This window comes from Bufo bufo, chromosome 1, assembly GCF_905171765.1.
Source record: "Bufo bufo chromosome 1, aBufBuf1.1, whole genome shotgun sequence".
NCBI classification, from domain to species: Eukaryota; Metazoa; Chordata; class Amphibia; order Anura; family Bufonidae; genus Bufo; species Bufo bufo.
The window spans coordinates 589,360,653-589,383,423 of NC_053389.1; the positions used below are offsets into that span (position 1 = coordinate 589,360,653).

Consider the following 22,771-nt stretch of genomic DNA (forward strand, 5'->3'; position numbering starts at 1 on the left):
CGGTGACGTCGCTGGATGCTTGATTCAGGTAAGTATTTGCCTAATAAGCATGCAGCCACTACAACCACCAACGAAATGGGGTGCCATTATTTTACAAAAAGTATATTTATAGTTTTACACAAGAAGAGCATTTTTAGAAAAAAAAAATTTTGTGCTGCCATTTTCTTAGAGCCATATTTTTTTTTTACATTGTTAAGCTGTGGTCTTGTGTGGGGGCTCGTTTTTTGTGGGATGAGGTGACATTTTTATTGGTACCATTTTGGGGTACATATGACTTTTTTTATAGCTTAATATTATTTTTTGGGTAGGTTACTAAAAAATGGATGCCACCTGCCATGTTTTGGCAAAAAAAAATTTTTTACATAGTAACCCCATTTACAGGGGGAATACAGCCCCCAGAGAGGCTGTACAGCCTCACTGCAGGGATGACCGTGGTCTCAGGATGACCCGATAGCTCCTGTAGTCTCCTGGCCGTTGCGGTCACATTACCGCTGGACTGGAACAGGAAGTGGCATATTGCTTCCTTGCTGTTTACACAGCACTCGTTCAGTGCCGTATATACAGTGATCTAGAAGACGGACACAGAGGAACAGTCCCTGCCTTCTCTATGTGGTGCCCTGCCCTGACAGCGGGCCCCCCGCTCAGCAGCTGCACAATTAACATGCAGCTGCAGTCTCTGAATGTATTTGTTAAAATGCCCATTCAGAGATAAATCCCGATCCCAGGACGTTTATAGTCAATGGGCGGTCGGGAAGTGGTATTACTTAAAGGGGTTGTTTCTCTTCACTAAGTGGCATTTATCATGTAGAGAAAGTTAATACAAGGCACTTACTAATATATTGTTAATATCCATATTGCTTCCTTTGCTGGCTGGATTCATTTTTTTTTACATTATTTACTGCTCGTTTCCATGGTAACATATCTCTTTACTGACCCCTGATATATTTATACATAGGTATTAGATCTCCCTTCAGTTGTCTTTTTTCTAAAGTAAATAATCCTAATGTTGATAATCTTTCAGGGTACTGTAGTCCCCCCATTCCAGTTATTACTTTAGTTGCCCTCCTCTGTACCCTCCCCAGCTCTGCTATGTCTGCCTTGTTCACAGGAGCCCAGAACTGTACACAGTACTTCATGAGCGATTTGTAAAGTGGTAGGACTATGTTCTTATCACGGCATCTATGCCCCTTTTGATGCAACCCATTATCTTATTGGCCTTGGCAGCAGCTGCCTGACACAGTTTTTTACAGCTAAGGCTACTTTCACACTAGCGTTCGGGGCTCCGCTTGTGAGCTCCGTTTGAAGGGGCTCACAAGCGGCCCCGAACGCATCCGTACTGCCCCAATGCATTCTGAGTGGATGCGGATCCGCTCAGAATGCATCAGTCTGGCAGCGTTCAGCCTCCGCTCCGCTCAGCAAGCGGACACCCGAACACTGCTTGCAGCGTTCGGGTGTCCACCTGGCCTGTGCGGAGGCAAACGGATCCGTCCAGACTTACAATGTAAGTCAATGGGGACGGATCCGTTTGAATTTGACACTATATGGCTCAATTTTCAAACGGATCCGTCCCCCATTGACTTTCAATGTAAAGTCTGGACGGATCCGTCTGAAGCTACTTTCACACTTAGAATTTTTTCTACAATATAATGCAGACGGATCCGTTCTGAACGGATCCAAAGTCTGCATTATATGAGCGGGTCCGTCTGGGCAGACCCCAGACGGATCCGCTCTGAACGCTAGTGTGAAAGTAGCCTTAGTTTGCTGTTCACTAAAATTCCTAGGTCCTTTTCCATGTCCGTGTTACCCAGTGTTTTACCATTTAGTATGTACTGGTGACTTGCATTATTCCTTCCCATGTGCATAACCTTACATTTGTCAGTGTTAAACCTCATCTGCCACTTCTCTGCCCAAGCCTCAAATCTATCCAGATCCATCGGTAGCAGTGTACTGTTCTCTTCCATGGTAATTACTTTACAAAGTTTAGTGCAATCTGCAAAAATTGATATTTTATTGTGCAAGCCTTCTACGAGATCATTAATAAATATATTGAAGAGAATAGGGCCCAATGCTGACCCCTGAGGTACTCCACTAGTGACAGTGAACCCAATCTGAGTGTGTACATTAATAGCCACCCTCTGTTTTCCATTACTGAGCGAGTTACCCACATACAGACATCTTCTCCCAGTCCGAGCATTCTCATTTTATATACTAACCTTTTATGCGGTACAGTGTCAAATGCTTTGGAGAAGTCCAGATATACGACATCCATTGATTCGCCGCTGTGAAATCTAGAACTTACCTCCTTATAGAAACTGATTAAATTAATTTGACATGACCGAGCCATGCTGATATGGCGTTATTTTCTTATTTTCATTGAGGTACTCCAAGATAGCATCTCTTAGAAAACCTTCAAACAGTTTACCCACGACAGATGTTAAACTTACCGGTCTATAGTTTCCAGGCTCTGTTTTTGGACCCTTTTTGAATATTGGCACCACATTTGCTATGCGCCAATACTGTGGAACACTCCCTGTCAGTATAGAGTCCTTTAATATCAGAAATATCGGTCTGGCTATGACATTACTTAATTCTCTTAGGATACAGGGGTGTATGCCATCATGTCCTGGCGATTTGTTTATTTTAATCTTTTTAAGATGCCGCTGTACTTCTTCCTGGGTCAGACAGGGCACTTTTAATGGGGAATTAACTTTTACATTCTGCATTTCACCTGACAGTAGTAGTGAGCAGCAGCCGGAGTAAGGCTACTTTCACACTAGCGTTCGGGGTTCCGCTTGTGAGCTCCGTTTGAAGGCTCTCACAAGCGGCCCCGAACGGATCCGTAGAGCCCCAATGCATTATGAGTGGATGCGGATCCGCTCAGAATGCATCAGTCTGGCACCGTTTGGCCTCCGTTCCGCCTGGCCGTGCGGAGGCAAACAGATCCGTCCAGACTTACAATGTAGTCAATGGGGACGGATCCGTTTGAAGTTGACACAATATGGTGCAATTTTCAAACGGATCCGTCCCCCATTGACTTTCAATGTAAAGTCTGGACGGATCCGTCTGACTAACTTTCACACTTAGAATTTTTTCTGAACTATAATGCAGACGGATCCGTTCTGAACGGATACCAATGTTTGCATTATAGGAGCGGATCCGTCTGTGCAGACACCAGACGGATCCGCTCTGAACGCAAGTGTGAAGTAGCCTAAGACAGAGGCGAAACTCACAGACAAAGAGCTGAATAGGAAATTTATTAAGTCCAAGTCCTTTATTCACAATCATACAGTTCAGTGTTTCTCTGTAATATTCTCCATGATCCTGAGACTGGTTCTGAGTGAGTAAGGGAAGATTAGGAAGCAAATTCTCCTCTACTGTATGTGTGTAGGGGATAGGGGTGGCTAATCTCCACCCACCATCTGTGGAATAACTGAAAAGTAGACATTCAGCATGCACAAGTCAAAACTGCTAAAATATGCTAGATATAAGTCATATAGTGGCCAGAAATAGTGCTATTACTAATGTACACACACTGTACTATTGATTAATGCAGAGCTTGTTGAAAGTTTACGTTTTAAAAAGGGTTATCACCATTACTGCCCCACCACTATTACCACTCCCATATAAAAGGTGGAGATGGCTATTAGTATCCGAGGGAAGTCGCTGTCTTCCCTTCCAGAAATAGATTTTGTGAAAGCCATGGCTCCTATGAATGAGTTATATGAGAAGAAAGTTTTGATTGTCATACAGGGGAGAGAGAAAGTGACAAGATCCATGTTAGCATCAAGATTGCATATTCATGTGAAGCTGTAAAAATGTAGCGTGTGACTCTGCCAGCCCCTTGGGATAATGTGATGGATTTATGCATGTGACAGAAATGTCTCTTAGACAGAAACCTTTCAGCATTTACAAGAAGATGTTATAAGGATTAAATACCATTTTAGAGCAAGCAGGCATCTAAGCAGTAGAAGAACTGATGCCTTAGATCTGCTTTCATAGTAGTAGCTAAGAGCTAAGGGAAAATACTGTACATATCACTCTATTTTTGGGCCTGCTAGACAAGAACAATATTGAGCTCCTTTTTATTTTTAATGTTTCACTTATTGTGCACAGAATACAGATATATAGAAATATTTGGGCACTTTGCTTATATTATACACAGATCCACCATAACATTAAAAGCTCCTCCCTAATACTGTGTAGGGTCCCCCTTGTGCCACCAAAACAGCTCTGACCTATCGAGGCATCAACGCCAGTAGACCTCCAAATGTGTACTGTGATATCTGGCATGAAGACATTAGATCCTTATAGCCCTGGCATGCTAAATTCTGTTACTAAAACCTTTGGGCACACCTAATCACATTATATGTTTTATGGGTATGAAAGTTTTGCACACCTGGTCATATTACATCTGATATTCCAAAGTTTAAATGACCCTAACTAAGAAACATATGGTAGACTGAAAACTGACTTAGAGGTTGTCCAGGCTTTTTAATATTGATGACCTATCCTCAGGATCGGTCATCAATATCAAATCGGCGGGGGTCCGACACCCAGCACCCCCAATGATCAGCTGTCCCATAGACATACAGCAGCAGACAGGAAGAGAGAAAGGAGACGGTACGTGTGCACTGCACGTACCGTCTCCCCTTACAGCTGATCGGCGGGGATGCCTGGTGTCGGACCCCCGCCGATCTGATATTGATGACCTATCCTGAGGATAGGTCATCAATATTGAAACGCCTGGATAATACCTTTAAAAAGTTTTTAATAGTCTGAGCAAAATTTTGAGTTTTGAGATCCTTCCACCATTCACCAAGTATTATCTGTCATGGTAGCATTATACTAGAGATCCACTGCAGGGAACCACTTATTTACTGTCCCTTCAGCATGGCTAGTCCTACCCCAGTGCTATAATAGTTAATACACTGCTCAAAAAAATTAAGGGAACACAAAAATAACACATCCTAGATCTGAGTTAATTAAATATTCTTCTGAAATACTTTGTTCTTTACATAGTTGAATGTGCTGACAACAAAATCACACATAATTAAAAAATGGAAATCAAATTTTTTAACCCATGGAGGTCTGGATTTGGCGTCACACTCAAAATTAAAGTGGAAAAACACACTACAGGCTGATCCAACTTTGATGTAATGTCCTTAAAACAAGTCAAAATTAGGCTCAGTAGTGTGTGTGTAGCCTCCACGTGCCTGTATGACCTCCCTACAACGCCTGTGCATGCTCCTGATGAGGTGGCGGACAGTCTCCTGAGGGATCTTCTCCCAGACCTGGACTAAAGCATCTGCCAACTCCTGGACAGTCTGTGGTGCAACGTGACGTTGGTGGATAGAGCGAGACATGATGTCCCAAATGTGCTCAATTGGATTCAGGTCTGGGGAACGGGCGGGCCAGTCCATAGCATCAATGCCTTCGTCTTGCAGGAACTACTGACACACTCCAGCCACATGAGGTCTAGCATTGTCTTGCATTAGGAGGAACCCAGGGCCAACCGCACCAGCATATGGTCTCACATGGGGTCTGAGGATCTCATCTCAGTACCTAATGGCATTCAGGTTACCTCTGGCGAGCACATGGAGGGCTGTGCGGCCCTCCAAAGAAATGCCACCCCACACCATTACTGACCCAATGCCAAACCGGTCATGCTGGAGGATGTTGCAGGCAGCAGAACGTTCTCCACGCCGTCTCCAGACTCTGTCACGTCTGTCACATGTGCTCAGTGTGAACCTGCTTTTATCTGTGAAGAGCACAGGGGGGCGCCAGTGGCGAATTTGCCAATCTTGGTGTTCTCTGACAAATGCCAAATGTCCTGCACGGTGTTGGGCTGTAAGCACAACCCCCACCTGTGGACGTTGGGCCCTCATATCACCCTCATGGAGTCTGTTTCTGACCGTTTGAGCAGACACATGCACATTTGTGGCCTGCTGGAGGTCATTTTGCAGGGCTCTGGCAGTGCTCCTCCTGTTCCTCCTTGCACAAAGGCGGAGGTAGCGGTCCTGCTGCTGGGTTGTTGCCCTCCTACGGCCCCCTCCACGTCTCCTGATGTACTGGCCTGTCTCCTGGTAGCGCCTCCATGCTCTCGACACTACGCTGACAGACACAGCAAACCTTCTTGCCACAGCTCGCATTGATGTGCCATCCTGGATAAGCTGCACTACCTGAGCCACTCGTGTGGGTTGTAGACTCCGTCTCATGCTACCACTAGAGTGAAATCACCGCCAGCATTCAAAAGTGACCAAAACATCAGCCAGGAAGCATAGGAACTGAGAAATGGTCTGTGGTCACCACGTGCAGAACCACTCCTTTATTGGGGGTGTCTTGCTAATTGCCTATAATTTCCACCTGTTGTCTATCCCATTTGCACAACAGCATGTGAAATTGATTGTCGCTCAGTGTTGCTTCCTAAGTGGACAGTTTGATTTCACAGAAGTGTGATTGACTTGGAGTTAGTGTATATCACATCATGCATCTCTGGATTGAAACCACTATGCCAAACACCACTTCTGGTCTGGCAGGTTATGAGTTTTTGAGGAATAGGTCATGAGGCAACCCCTTTAGGTATTTCTGAAGAGCTTCATACTCCTTTCTTGCTGTCTCATCTTAGGCATGTTGACGTACACAAATGCATAGAGATCTGAGTCGAGTATTATTTTCATTGGTCTCTGAAGGACTGAGGAAAATAGTCGCATGAACCATCAATCCATCTTCTCTCCCTGTGGGGCCCTTGATGCTCTAGCATCATAAACCACTTTAACCCATCAGTATCAGATATTTCCCGCATTAGACTGCATCTTCACTGTGGTGCCGAAGCCTATTAACAGTCCTAATCTGTTATGTTATCTCATAATTAGCTTGGCAGTTTAGTTCTAATGGCACATTCATTAATATGGATTTTATAGGCAGTTTTTTATTTAGACTTTAAAATAATCATCAAATGCCTTGAAACAGACTATGTCCAAACCACATGGGACAAATGTAAAGAAGGGGCCACCAGGGAGAAGAATCACAGAGACATCACACTGTCTAACTCTGACTGCTCACTGGTTAAAGAGAATGGCAGGTTAATCCGGATTCCCCAGGGATGGCTTCAGCCATGTTCATTTTATGCTGAGGAAAGCTGGCTTTAAGAACGCCTTATGGCAAATTGCTGACTCCTCCTTGGCTTCCTCTGCTTACCAGTGCCCCCCTTATTAATTTATGCAGAAGAAAGGGAAGGGCTGAGGAAACTGTAACAAAGTGGCATATGGTAGAGATAATTTCAGTTCTTTATGCAGTAAATATGCAAATGTGGCATCCTATTTAGAAGGGGTTCCATTAATAACCCAGGCTTGAGATGGACAGCTGGACTACTTTTCAGGAAAGATTACCTGCCCAGCCTGTGATTTCCATATTCCTAGCCTATTAACACACAACACGTAAATTGAATTAAAATTTAGTGATATAAAATTGCACTTATCATCCCAAACCATTAAATTTATTATCAGGGCTAGGTTTTCCAGCTCAGTCGGTTATAATTTCTAGAGCTCTTTATCTATATAAATTTAATTAGCCTTGATATCATCACTATATTATAGAACTAATTAAAGATTTAGATAAGTGCTGAGAGAGCTTATTTAATACCCCATAAAGTTCAATGTGGAAAATGAAAAAGGCCGTACTTCAGACGGTTGTGAAGTTCATGAAACCCAGTGTCTGTATCAGTGGATTTAAAAAAAAAAAAAAAAAGAAATCTGATTTAATTGCACTTAATGGGCTTCTTAATGTTTAAAATATCACTCAATTCTTGTTGCTGTTTCATCTTTGTGAACAGAAGCTTTTTGTAGTGTACTTAATGAACGACAGACTGTGTTATGAAATGTATTCAGTTTGCTGTATCAGTACATAGCATCATCACCATTGCAGTATGGTGGGCTGCCCGTGCTCATCCACAGCGACAGACCTGTTCCCTGTGCGGTGTAATATAGAATATCACATGTCCATGTGGGAGCACTCATCGCGTTCCAATTATGGCAGACAGTGTCAGAAGCTGGCTCCAGCAACCGCCCCGCTGACCTCAGTAGGAGGAGCCAAAACAAGTGGCACTGATTGCTCAGGAACGGGGACATGCACAGGACTGTATTACAACTCCGTATAGTACCCATATGTAAACCTAGTGTCAAAAATATGGTATCATACAGAAGATTACAAGTGCAGTTGGCGCATCCAACCAGTCATCCTTCGAGAGATGGGGCCCTCGTGTCCTGTTGTTTGGGTGCTCTAGTCGCGGGGTCCCAACCCTTTAACATAAATCAGAGAAAATAGACTTAGGCACTACTTAGGATTTGTTTGAAATATTGTGCTTGTTTGTATTTGGTTTTCATATGCAAGGCAACTTTCATGTGTAGATGTGACGTTTCGGTCCACACAGACCTTCTTCAAACACGAAATGACAAAACAATCCTAAACATTACAAATGATTAATAGAAAACAACTCAAATATATCAAAATACAGATATTCAGTCCATAATGTAATACTAGTGAGCCAGGATGGAGCCCAAGATGTAACTTACGTCAGAAAAATGGTCTCTGGAGTATGTAGAAATGCGTAAGGATAGAGTATCTATGATGGACAGAGCTAATTTCAAATCTTATGGATAACTGCTTCATATCGACATTACAGAGAAAATGACAGAATACAGATACAGATGTTTGCAACGCAACAGAAAATCAGGTCTAGAGCGGGTATTTCAAGTATGCGGGTTTAGATGTGTCTTAGGCTACTTTCACACTTGCGTTTGGTGCGGATCCGTCATGGATCTGCACAGACGGATCCATTCAGATAATACAACCATCTGCATCCGTTCAGGACGGATCCGTTTCTATTATCTTTAACACAGCCAAGGCGGATCCGTCTTGAACACCATTGATAGTCAATGGGGGACGGATCCGTTTTCTATTGTGCCAGATTGTGTGATAGAAAACGGATCCGTCCCCATTGACTTACATTGTGTGTCAGAACGGATGCAAGCAGCGTTTTGGTGTCCATCTCCGAAGCAGAATGGAGACAGAACTGATGCACTCTGAGCGGATCCTTTTCCATTCAGAATGCATTAGGGCAAAACTGATCCGTTTTGGACCGCTTGTGAGAGCCCTGAACGGATCTCACAAAGGGAAAGCCAAAACGCGAGTGTGAAAGTAGCCTTATATGGGTACTTGTTTCCTAAGTCGTAACATCAATTTAGGGTTTAGACGATCCTCCATATAGGGAACAAGACGTTCGATGTAAACCGGAGTTAAGGACAGACGTACAGAATCAAAAATCCACACATTATATAAGTTATATTATACCGGGTCCCCTAGATGGTAGAGGGGTAAGACTCTCCTAGTTGCCATGAAGAAAGAGGATGTAAATAGTAGCAGTGTGGAAAGGCGTGTTCACACCATATGGAATGCTAATGTGTGTCTGTAATGACATGATTGTGACCGAGTTTAAATGGTTTGTGTAACTTCTGGAATGTAAAACAAATAGTCCCAAAAGTATATAAAGAATGAGGGAGGGGTGAACAGAAGGCACTAACTAGTATAGGGATGCAAACACCACTTAATTGATTATAAGTTAGGGATAACAGAAGTTAGAAATTACAGCAAGTAAAACGGTGATGTGTTCCAGCGTGGAACGCACGCCATAAATGAATTATGAAGCCAAGATTTGAAATTGGCTCTGTCCATCATAGATACTCTATCCTTACGCATTTCTACATACTCCAGAGACCATTTTTCTGACGTAATTTACATCTTGGGCTCCATCCTGGCTCACTAGTATTACATTATGGACTGAATATCTGTGTTTTGATATATTTGAGTTGTTTTCTATTAATCATTTGTAATTTTTATGACTTTTTGTCTTTTAGTGTTTGAAAAAGGTTTGTGTGGACCGAAACGTCACATCTACACATGAAAGTTGCCTTGCATATAAAAACCAGCACAATATTTCAAACAAATCCTAAGGAGTGCCTAAGTCTATTTTCTCCGATCCAACCAGTCATCTGCATGGATCCGAATTTCACATGCACACAACCGTATTTACAGTCTGCGCCAATCCGCATTTTTTGCATATCGTATTCAGACCCATTGCTTTCGATGTGGTCGCAAAAGATGAGGACAGCGCACTGGGTGCTGTCGACATCCGTATATGTCAGTGTAGAACATGTCCTATTCTGATGTGTTTGGCGGACAGGAATAGGCATTTGTAACATAGTGCGGAAACTGCAGGATGGCCGGTATCCGTGTTTTGCAGACTGATACGCTGATTTTAGAACAAGTATTTGCCCAGTAGAGGCAAGTGCCTAACATCTGAGTCGGGAAACAGCTACAAAAAGCTTTACTGTGATATCAGCAACGTCTGTCATTTCTTCTCTACCTAGTCTGTAGTAAAGGGTTAATATCCACATGCAGCTCTAATTTAATAATGAATAATTCTGCCGACTAGTAAACCATTCAGAATTTTGTCAAGTGACACTTCAGATTTTGGAAGACTGACTCTTTGCATGTCACCCGCCAGGTGCACGGTAACTAGGGCCACCAACGTTTAATTCATTCTTGCCGTGGCGTAAGAAAATGATGTATCAGGACACGCCATGAGCGCTCAGGTCATACTGTGGAGCAGAGATTGAATGTCTCAGAGAAATGAGGATTTCATTGTGAATTCTCTGGGTCTTTCTTAAAGCCCTCCTCCCACAGTGCTAGGTGAGAGGTGAGAATTAGCATTTAAATAGAGAGGTATTAATAGCACATGTGAGCTCCTGCAGCTCCAGAGATCATTCTACCACCTTTTCTATATCCGATGCATCTATTGTTTCTTTTCCATTACCCCTTCTCAGAGTCTCCAGTCTCATTTTCTTACCTATTTGCTTCATAGCTGCAATCTTTTAACAAAATTCTCCGTTTTCGTACCGTGCTGAGCCTTGAGCCTGTAATGTGCATATATTTACAGTATTGAAAGCATAGATTTACTAACTGGGCTAAATAGCTTTTTGCATCTGTGTTTTTTGGTGCATGTTTTTGCGGTAAAAACACCAGCTCCAGATGTTAGCTAAAATATAAAACGCAGGACACACAAGCATTTTTTTGGTCCTGAAGGTTTTGTTAATTAGGTGGCATTTTTTTGTCTTTTTTGTTATTTATTTATTTTTTTCAAAAACGCAACATGCTGTAGGTTTTGCTGTTTTTCCAAAATGCCGTGAAGAAGATACTAGTAGTAAGACACACTGATGGTCACTTATCAAAGACTGACATTTCAACGGCAGTCTTCAGATGAACAAGGCAGCGCTCCAAAAAATCTAAACTTTATTCCCCCAATGTCAAAAAAAACGTTTCAGCTGCTCAAGCAACCATTTTCAAGCATGTTCTTCAACGCCAGTCTTGATATCCCCGCTCCTCCAGAGTATGTTCTTAATTTTTGAGAAGGTGCACGCCTTCTTATAAGGACATCTTCCTCCAGTCAAAGCGTCTAGATTGAAATCTACTCTAGTTCATAGCTGGAGTAGATTTCAATCATCATTTATGCCAGCACACTGGCATAAATGATGGCAAATGTGCCGGGGCCGATGGCAACATCCACATCACACCCCTGCCATGAAAAGTGGCCCGCAAGGAGTAGAAACTCCACTTGCAACTGCATTTAAGAAGTCATAAACCTGCAATTATTTCCAGTTTTTGGTATACAGGGGCATAGTAAATGACAGAAAAAAAACGCAGCAAAAAACGCAATTCTGAAAACAAATGCAAGCACTGATTCTGGAGTTTTTTGCAGTAGAAAGTATGCCAGAGGCAAATTCATGTGTGTAAGGACCCTTACAGTTCATTTTTCAGAAGCAGCAGGACAATGCTCGGACTGTAATGAGTTACTGTGAATCTTCTACTTTCAGTACATCATACACATCAGTACACAATACAAAACACACAAGATGACTAAAGATGGAAGAGACAAGTGAGATGTGAAGGAATCATACATTATGAAATATCTATGAATATTTATATTTTGGGCCCTAGTACAGATAATAATAATAGACTTTTGTAATAAAATGTCCCAACTAGTACAACAGTTTACTAAATGAACGTGCCATCAGGAAATTATTAGGCTGGGGCCACACACCAACATGTGTCGTGTGCCAACAAGTTTCAGAAAAGTGATTTGGGTATAAAAGTACCATCAAGTAGCAGAAAAGACACTTGCATCGCGGTCTATGATGGTTCAGTTGTCTGCGACCTGGAATCCAGCAGTGTTGGATTATTTTGCAGGTGTTGTCACACTGTAACTCATTAGATGCAGTGTCACCATGTAGCCCCAGCCTTGCTGCACAGATCCTAACTAGTCATTTTTGTTCCAACATCTTTTTGTCATTTTGAAACCTGCATCATAGTCATTTTGTTCTTTAGTAAGCTGCATAAAGAGACCCTATAATTTGACTTGGTTTGTCATTTTGCAGGCAGTACTATGAGATGATGTACAACACTGCGGATGAGCTGTTAAACCTGGTGGTGGACCAAGGGGTGAAATACACAGAATTGGAGTACATCAATGCCCTCAGCCTTCTTCATCGCAGTCAGACTGGTGTAGGGGACCAGACTACCCAAAATATGAGGCTGCAACGACTCAAGGAGATCATCTGTGAGCAGGCTGCCATCAAGCAGGCCACCAAGGACAAGAAGATAACCACTGTGTGAACAGTAACAGAAGTAGCAAGGTTTTGTTCACACACTACCATGTCAGACAAGTCTGAGACTCTTCATTTAACAAAAATTATTATCTAGTATCAACAAGAGCTGATCACCATCTTATTGAATACTGTCCTTTCTTAATGTTCCTCTAAATCTGCATGTTCTGTATTTTAATCTTATATTGTCTGCTTTTTCAATCTATGGGTAACAGTGTACTGTGTTACCAGGTATAGAACCAATATACTCACCATGGCACTACTTAATTTTGTACGTGTGGTCTTTCATAACTGTTCTTCTTAAAATGAGTTATTAGTAAATATTCTAGTTAATTTATCGTAATGTCCCAAGTGACATAAATGAGTATAATAATGGTGTGCTAGGATATCACAACTGTAAATATTCTCTATGACCACTTTCACATGGTCAGTATTTGCAAGCCAAAACCTGGAGTGGAACCTACAGAGAAAAAAGTATGTGTGCCTCTTCTGTGTTTTAAAGCTGCTCCTGGTTTTGGTATACAAATACTGATGAAAAATACTAACCAAATACATGTGAAAGTGGCCTATAAGTAAGAGGGTGGGGTGGGGATTAACCTGCTGAAAAATGCTAGTTGGATGCCCTGCCATGAGGCACCACAGGTGGCTGCAGGATGTCCTGCACATATCACTGACCTGCTAGTGTCCCTCGTATCACTACTAGGGGTGACCGACTTGTATGTGATACCTCTCCAGATAATCACACCAGCAGTTGGGGCAGAGTGTTGCTCGGCAGCCAAGGCGGGATTGAAGTGCTCACCACAATGCCTCCATACCCTAACCCAACTGTCATAGGATTTGTCGCTAAAGACAGTATCATTCCAGTTCATAGCAATTTTTTTAATTTATTGATTGGGCACTGGATCATGACTTTTAGGAAAAATGATCAGCAATGCCCAGAAATTTGGAAACGCAAAATCTGTAAAGATGCCATTCTTGTGGAATGTGGAAAGGGATTTTCATGCTGAGATAACCCCTTTAGGCGGCATTCACTGACTATAAATCCGTTTCATTCACCTGAAAGGGGTTACTTTGGCATCAAGAACATGGATTTTTTTTCAAGCCCCATTCAGATTAATGGAATAGTTGACAAAATATTTGCAACATATCTGCTGTGTTAATATACCCTTAAAGTATTGTTATTTCTTGAAGACCATAACATTAATCTGATCCTATATTCATGTGAAAAAGTAAGGACACCTGTTTAGGCTATGTTCACATAAATAAAATCTACCACCGACTCAGCAGCAGGAAATGGATGTTCTTTGGTGCATAAACCACCTTCAAAATGAAAACTGCTTCCCTTTGACGTCAGTGTAAAAAAAAAAATCAAGCTTGTCCATGGTACAGGGTGCAATTTGTTTTCATCAGTAGATTTGAAAAACCCATAAGTACCAGCTTTATTTTTTCATGGTTGTTTTTCCATAGACGTCAGGGGTACAATACACTGATGAGTAGGAGGTGTAGCTGGAGTGTATTTGGTGGTGTTTTCGACGCCAAAAAAGCCCCGTTTTCAGCTGAGGATTCTGTGACTGATCTATCGCTGATTTCTCTGCTGCTGGTTTTGTTATGTGTACATAGCCGAAAATATTTTTTTCGATTTGTATGTCTTAATAGCTGGTGTGGCCCTTTAGAAGAAACTACTTCCAGGGTGTCCCAGTATGTCATGGTTTTCCTCCTGCTATGGCTAGAATTTATTCTTGCTTGGCCGGTGATCCTGTCAGCAAGGACTGTACAGATTGCTGGTGGAGTCCATCTGGATACTGGGAAAATGTTGCTCACAACTCCAGGTTTGTTAGTGCTGATGGCAATGAAATGCATTAAGACACTTAGAAAAACATCTTTTAACATCTTCAACAAAAGTTTTCCGAAAGTGGAGTTTTACTTTAAAAGCTTACCATATGCAATGCAGTGTGTTTACTTTAAACTTTACAGATAGAAACCAGAAGAAAAAAAAGACGTATTTCTCTGCATTCTGAAAGCCCATCGGCAGTTTTCTGTTCCCATTTTCCTCTCCAATAGTCTGTGTTATGAGCTATCCACTAATATACTGCATGTTAGCTGTAGTAATGGTTTAATGATCCCAGAAGGGACTGCAGGAGAGGAACTTAGTTCTCTTGAACACTATAACATTCATACGCACCATTCTTTGTGAAATGATATACAGAATACAAAACATTAATACAAGGGCGAGGGGCAGTGGTGTGAATGCAGAAACACACTGGCCCAGATTTAGTGATGTATCTGTCAAAAATCTGTCTAAAAGTGGTGAAAAATTGCGATTTTAGGGTTTCTACCCTTTGTTCAACGTGCTCGTGAAAGGGACGGAACTTAATGGAAAAAAGGTGGGTAATTCTGACATAAAAATCTGTCTCAAAACTAAGTCCACCAACAGTTGGTATATAGTCAGAGAAAAGTGTCTGTTCCTGCACCACATGTATGATCCAGCCTGAGCCCCTGTGATAAATCTGGTGTTTACTGCATCTACAGGCTTAGTAAATCAGGGTCATGGTATGAACCAGTTAAAATGTACACACGTTTAGCTCCGTCAGAGTACTGTTGCTTCACATACCTTATTTGACATAATTGTAATGTCAGTATGTGGATGTGGGTAGTGGTGCGATTTACCTGGGCATTCAACATGAAACCGAGGTGCAGCCAGCAATTAGTGGTAAATTGCAAATACTACCGGCAACTGCACATGTAATAATGCTTACAGAGAGCAGAGGTTTCACCATCTACCATATGTGATCACAATCCTGTACTGAAGCTAAAACCTGTAGAGCATAGATTGATAGGAGGGAGTCACATTTTTTCTGGCAATACAGTATATCAAAGGTCATCTCGATGCAAAATAATTTAAGGTTCTTTGTGTTGCATTGTAGCCATCTGTCGTATACAATAGAAAAAAAAAACAATATACCAGTGTATACAAAAAGACACTCTTTTGGCCTCCGTTGACCTATATGTGAATATTCTAGGTCCTATCCAGAGTCTTTAATTTGGCACAGCAGAGTGTCTTACTGTGAAAACTATTTATTCCCTATCCACAGGATAGGTGATAAGTACTTAATCACTGGTGTCTGACTGCTAGGACACTCGCAATCCTGAGAACAAAAGGTCCCCCCAATGCTGGTCCACCACTCAATTAATTTCTATGTCAGTCCCATAGAAAATACTGGAGTGGTGGACCGAGCTGTACACTTCCACCCCATTCAGAGAGGAGACTTGGGGACCCCTTGTTAATGGGATTGCAGAGGGTCCCAGTGGTAGGACCCCGAACAAACTGATATTTAACACCTATCCTAGTGGTAGCGAACCTATGGCACGGGTGCCAGAGGCGGCACTCAGAGCCCTCTCTGTGGGCACACACACCCTGGAAAAAGTCTATGGTGTACCAATATGCCTCAGACTTTTCCTGCCATTCATCAGCGCAGGGCGCATTATGAACAGCACAGGCAGCACACTAAATGTAGGCAGGCTATTATAGCTAAATGATAAAGTACATGGAAGATATACTATATTGGACCGTAGTATTCAGGGTAAATTGCCGTTTTGGCACTTTCCGTTAAATAAGTGGGTTTTGGGTTGCAGTTTGGGCACTTGGTCTCTAAAAGGTTCACCATCACTGACCTATCCTATGGACAGGGAGAGAGTACACCTCCCCTATGCTATCCCAGTTGTGTGGCTGGTCAGGGCTTTTTATGTTATTGTTATCTGCCAGTCATTTCAGTGCTCCCCCTACTATTGTAATGAGGATTAGGCCTCTTGCACACGACCGTATGGATTTTTCTGTATTTTGTGGTCCGCAGAAAACAGATCCACAAAAAATACGGATGACATCCATGTGCATTCCATTTTTTTGTGGAACGGAACAGCTGGCCCCTTATAGAACAGTACTATCCTTGTCCGTTATGCGGACAATAATAGGACATGTTCTATCTTTGAACAGAACGAAAATACGGAAACGGAAGGTATACGGAGTACCTTCGTTTTTTTTTTTGCAGATCTATTGAAATGAATGGTTCCGTATACCGAACGCAAAAAGTGGAACGTAAACGGAAAAAAAAAGGGTGTGTGCAAGAGGCCTTAACTTGCATATAAGTCCTTCTCTGTGCAGCCATTAAACCGGGATTAGACTTCCTCTGAGAACTTGTATTTCTCTGTGATACTGCTACAGAAAGAGAATATTTGTAGTGGCATAATACTGACAAAATTAAAACAAGAAAAAGGCAAAATTAAAAAAAAAAAATAATTCGATGAATATTAAATTTAAAAATACGGTAGCTCTTTCTGATGAAAGTGTCCTTTTAAGATTATCTTGTATTTTTCTGTATGTTTCCACTATGTTCCTGCACTGATGAAAGTTTTTCTCAATCCAACCTTTCTTAGTAGCCATGTAATCTTACCATTCCGATCTCTTCTTGTTTTATCTCTGATCGTTCTGTTCTCGTTCTGCCTGGTGAGCTCCCTCTCCGCGCCCCCACAGTGCTCCCTCATCCTGGAATATCTGTGAAACGTCTGAAGAAAAGAAAAGAAAAAAAACTTGAGATTGTTCTATACAGTACACGTCTTCTGTAGGGAAGGGTTTTTCTATTGTACCTGGAGATGTTCTTTCATATTCATTCCTTAGACACCCTCAGAGGTGGTAAAAGCTTTCATCCCAGTAGACATGTATAATTCCAGCACCAATATCTGAACTGAGAGCACAGCAGCACAGGCGATATATTTACAACCGTCACATGGACAGGAAGCTTGGTTTGCGTGAAGCACATAAAAGTCAATGATCTGAGGTAAAGACTGGGTTCACATAGGGTAAACTACGCCACTATTGCACTGGAGCAGCAAACATCACATGCTATATTAGCACTATTTTTAAAGAAACAATCCCCAGAACATTTTTATTTCATGACATATGGGCTTAAATATAATCAGTGTGGTCTAAAAACCACCTAAAAACAATACAATCTGTAAATGGGGAGGAATAAATCCTCACTGAATAACATTACACATCTGGTATGGTACAGTAAACTACAGGCAATGCTGCTTCTTAATGTAGCCTAAAGGAGGTCATAACTATGCAAGGCAAAAATAAAAACCAGGATAGATAACTACTGATCATGACGTTAAGTAGACAGATACCTGAGAGTACGCTATGATTTATGAGATATTTAATCATGTATAATTCTAATCTGCAAACTGAATAAAGCATAGTAGTGGAAGTCTGCAATGGATCATATTACTAATAGCGATCTATTCAGAGTGTGTGAAATGTACATTATGTAATCCCAACATATATGCTGAGCATATACATAGGCTTATATGGATCTGGCGTATAAAAAAAAAATGCTTTTGGCCAGTTTCAAACATATTTCTGGTGAAGATTATGATGCAAAGGTCCTTTTGCACCACACTCACGCCAGGTCCAAAAAAGGGGGCGAAGCGGGGAAGGGGCCAATAGGCCCGTCTCATTTTCCATTTTCTTCGCCTCGTTTAGGCGTAGAAAATGGTCGAATTGTAAGACAGCAAGGAAGCTGTTTTACATTTAGAAGCGGCAGTGGATCTGCTAAAGTTATGTAGAGGCCGGCGCCTCTACATAACTTTGGCGGATCCACCGCCAGTGCAGGGCTTATTAAGACTGGCGTCTAAAACACCAGTTTTAATAAATGATCCCCAAAGTTTCTATCCCAAATTCATCATCCAACATGAGCCTCTGTGATATGGCGCAGGTCTGGACAGCCTGTCATCTTTAGATTTAGTAAATCTGGGTTTATGTATTAACAATCGCTTGTTCGCAAGCACCGAGTGACTTGAGGTAAGTACAAACACACTTGTGATCCCTAGACACGTAAATTTGCGCAGGGTAGCCAACTTAGTTTTTAGCAGTTTTTCCTTGTGTTTTTCCAAGCATTTTTTTATTGTGTTTTTCTTAAAGTATTGTTTACTAAATACAATACAATAGTGTTGTCCTTTTTTTGTATAAAAAATAATAAGATAAACAATGACAGATTCTAGTTAAGAACATTGAGCAAATAGACAAAGATGACGGTGTCTGCAGAACACATATTTAAAGTCGTACAGGAATCTCTAGAAACATATAGTAAAACAAAATGAGATATCACATTTGTTAACCAACCAATATTAAAGGATCAGTAGCCTACACGAAAGCTATGAATAATTAACAGAGGTGGATTGATCTCGTAAAGGCATAATGCCGTGAGATTATAATTGGTATATGAGCAATGTAGAACATATGAAGAATAAAGAAAAAAACGGGGATAAGGACACATACAAAAAGATTAAACAGGACAGGATACGTGAGGGATAGGTAGCCAGAGATAGGGACAATATAACCTTTAGTGGCGTGTACAGGAATACTCATCCCATATTTGCCAAATGCGATCAAACCGGTCAACCTGATTTTTCATGGTGGCTGTAAGATGTTCCATTCTTCTAATGTCCATAAAGTTAGCCATGAGATCTAGTTGTGTGGGCAGATCTGTCCTCTTCCAACAACTGGCAACAAGGCGTCTGGCTACCGTCAATATATGCAATGTTAATAGCAGGAAATGTTTTCTCAGAGGTATGGGAGGCATATTCAAATAGTAGAAGAAAGGGTCCAGAGAGAACCTGATGCCCAGAAGTTGGAAGAGGATATCTTGGGTCATTTTTCAGAAAGGGCTTATCAAGGGGCATTCCCCAAAAATGTGTATATGAGACCCTGAACCTGTTCCACACCTCCAACACCTATCTGAAACATTGGGGTTGAGGTATTTTAACAATTGCAGGATGTGATACCAGAACATCAATATTTTATATGAGTTATCCCTATGGGAGAGGTGCAAGTAGAAGTCAAGGCAGCTCTTCTCCAAATCAGTTCTTCAGTTCTTAAATCATTCTTCGATTGAAATATTACGATCCAAGATCGTTTCCCACTTAGTCATATACAGTCAGGTCCATAAATATTGTGACATCAACACAATTTTAACATTTTTGGCTCTATGCACCACCACAATGGATTTTAAATTAAACGAACAAGATGTGCTTTAACTGCAGACTGTCAGCTTTGATTTTAGGGTATTTACATCCAAATCAGGTGAACAGTGTAGGAATTACAACAGTTTGCATATGTGCCTCCCACTTGTTAAGGGACCAAAAGTAATGGGACAATTGGCTTCTCAGCTGTTCCATAGTGAGGTGTGTGTTATTCCCTCATTATCCCAATTACAACGAGCAGATAAAAGGTCCAGAGTTCATTTCAAGTGTGCTATTTGCATTTGGAATCTGTTGCTGTCAACTCTCAAGATGAGATCCAAAGAGTTGTCACTATCAGTGAAGCAAGCTATCATTAGGCTGGAAAAAAAAAAACATCAGAGGGATAGCAAAAACATTAGCCGTGGCCAAAACAACTGTTTGGAACATTCTTAAAAAGAAGGAACGCACCGGTGGGCTCAGCAACACCAAAAGACCCTGAAGACCACGGAAAACAACTGTGGTGGATGACCGAAGAATTCTTTCCCTGGTGAAGAAAACACCCTTCACAACAGTTGGCCAGATCAAGAACACTCTCCAGGAGGTAGGTGTATGTGTGTCAAAGTCAACAATCAAGAGAAGACTTCACCAGAGTGAGTACAGAGGGTTCACCACAAGATGTAAACCATTGGTGAGCCTCAAAAACCGGAAGGCCAGATTAGAGTTTGCCAAACGACATCTAAAAAAGCCTTCACAGTTCTGGAACAACATCCTATGGACAGATGAGACCAAGATCAACTTGTAGCAGAGTGATGGGAAGAGAAGAGTATGGAGAAGGGAAGGAACTGCTCATGATCCTAAGCATACCACCTCATCAGTGAAGCATGGTGGTGGCAGTCTCATGGCGTGGTCATGTATGGCTGTCAATGGAACTGGTTCTCTTGTATTTATTGATTATGTGACTGCTGACAAAAGCAACAGGATGAATTCTGAAGTGTTTAAGGCAATATTAGCTGCTCATATTTAGCCAAATGCTTCAGAACTAATTGGACGGCACTTCACAGTGCAGATGGACAATGACCCAAAGCATACTGCAAAAGCAACCAAAGAGTTTTTTAAGGGAAAGAAGTGGAATGTTAAGCAATGGCCAAGTCATTCACCTGACCTGAATCCGATTGAGCATGCATTTCACTTGCTGAAGACAAAACTGATGGAAAAATGCCCCAAGAACAAGCAGGAACTGAAGACAGTTGCAGTAGAGGCCTGGCAGAGCATCACCAGGGATGAAACCCAGCATCTGGTGATGTCTATGCGTTCCAGACTTCAGGCTGTAATTGACTGCAAAGGATTTGCAACCAAGTATTAAAAAGTGAAAGTTTGATTTATGATTATTATTCTGTCCCATTACTTTTGGTCCCTTAACAAGTGGGAGGCACATATGCAAACTATTGTAATTCCTACACCGTTCACCTGATTCGGATGTAAATACCCTCAAATGTGCAGTTAAAGCACATCTTGTTTGTTTCATTTCAAATCTACTGTGGTGGTGTATAGAGCCAAAAATGTTAGAATTGTGTCGATGTCCCAATATTTATGGACCTGACTGTACCAGTGTCTAGTAGGAGCGGAAGAGGAAGGGGAAGAGAGAATAACATAGATCTCAGAAATAAGTCACTTGAATTTCTCGAACAATGTTGGAACAGATACCTAAATAAACTAGTGAGCAGATGTTTTATTTGTAGGTATTGTTACCTGAAAGAATCCGGCAGCTGGAATGAGGATTTGAGAGTATCAAATGGCAATAGTCACAGGGTTCTGTAATCTACCATGTCTGCAAAGCAAAATATCTTATTAGAGAACCAAGGCCTAAAAAAGGAAGCATGCATACCCGTTGGGAACAATGGATTAAATAAAAAGATAGTCATAGAAGACTTATCAGAAACCAGTGGGGATCGTTGTCTACATACCCACCAAATGTTATATGTGAAGGACATTGGTCCCAGTAATTGCGGTAGTAGTGTGGGCGGTACGGGTGACCATAGATGAGAGTTGGGATGTATAGGTGCTATCCCTAGTTTTTCTATGGCTGAAAAGGGATATAGGTAAGGACATCCATTTAGTCATAAGGGTTTTAAGTTCTTGGAAGAGGGCTGGAAAGTTTTGGGCGTACAAAGAAGACTACGTCAGGGTGAGTTGTACTCCTAGATAGCATAGGGTCTTAATAACCCATCTAAAGTGAAGGTTGGTTTGTAGTATGTCTAACCTGTCAGGGGAGAGGTTATGTGGTAGGACCTCAGTTTTTGTTGTATTTACTTTATACCCCGATAATCTACCATATACCTCTAGTAACTGAAAGAGGTTCAGAAGAGTGACATGTAGGTTCGATAAGGTTAGAAGAATGTCATCTGCAAATAAAGATACATTAAATTCTACCTGATTGACCTTAACTCCATGTATATCAGGGTGAGACCAAATAGCTGCGGCAAGTGGTTTAATGCAAAGCACGAAGAGGAGAGGGCAGAGCGGGCATCCTTCATGCGTACCATTATGAATGGGGAATGTACCAGACTGAGCATGAAGCATTTTGATGGTGGCCATAGGCTGGGTGTAAAGTGTACAAATTGCAGTTAGGCAAGGACCTGTAAAGCCAAAAACCTGCAAGGTGGAGAACATAAAAGGCCAGTTCAAGCGATCAAACACTTTTTCTGCGTCTAGGCCTAAAGGGGTTATCCCATCTTAGAAAATGGGGGCATATCGCTAGGAGAACACACCTACAAGGAGAACGGAGCCGGGGAGAGTTGTGACTGGTGTCCGTCCACCACCAAGCGCAGTTCCCCGCCTCTCCCATTTAAGCGCCCTCATCCACTTTCTCCACTCTGTTCTCCTTGTAGGTGTGTGTCCCAGAGGTGGGACCCACACCTATCAGACAATGGGATAACCCCTTTAACAATAAAGTTTGATGTTTATGCTTATTAATAACATCTATCAAGTCTATAGCTGTCCTCGTATTGTCTCCACCTTGGCGACCCATAACAAAACCCACT

At 41.7% G+C, this 22,771-nt stretch overlaps 1 protein-coding gene across 1 annotated transcript in view; it reads left to right on the forward strand.

Annotated features, from left to right (window-relative positions):
- Window positions 1-13,717, forward strand: part of EXOC4 (exocyst complex component 4) — a 533,336-nt gene extending 519,619 nt beyond the window's left edge. Inside the window, exon 18 of the mRNA XM_040413403.1 lies at window positions 12,489-13,717. Coding sequence (XP_040269337.1) covers window positions 12,489-12,726 — 238 coding nt within the window. The 3' untranslated portion in view covers window positions 12,727-13,717. The remainder of the gene's footprint in view (window positions 1-12,488) is intronic.
- Window positions 13,718-22,771: the final 9,054 nt, after the last annotated feature.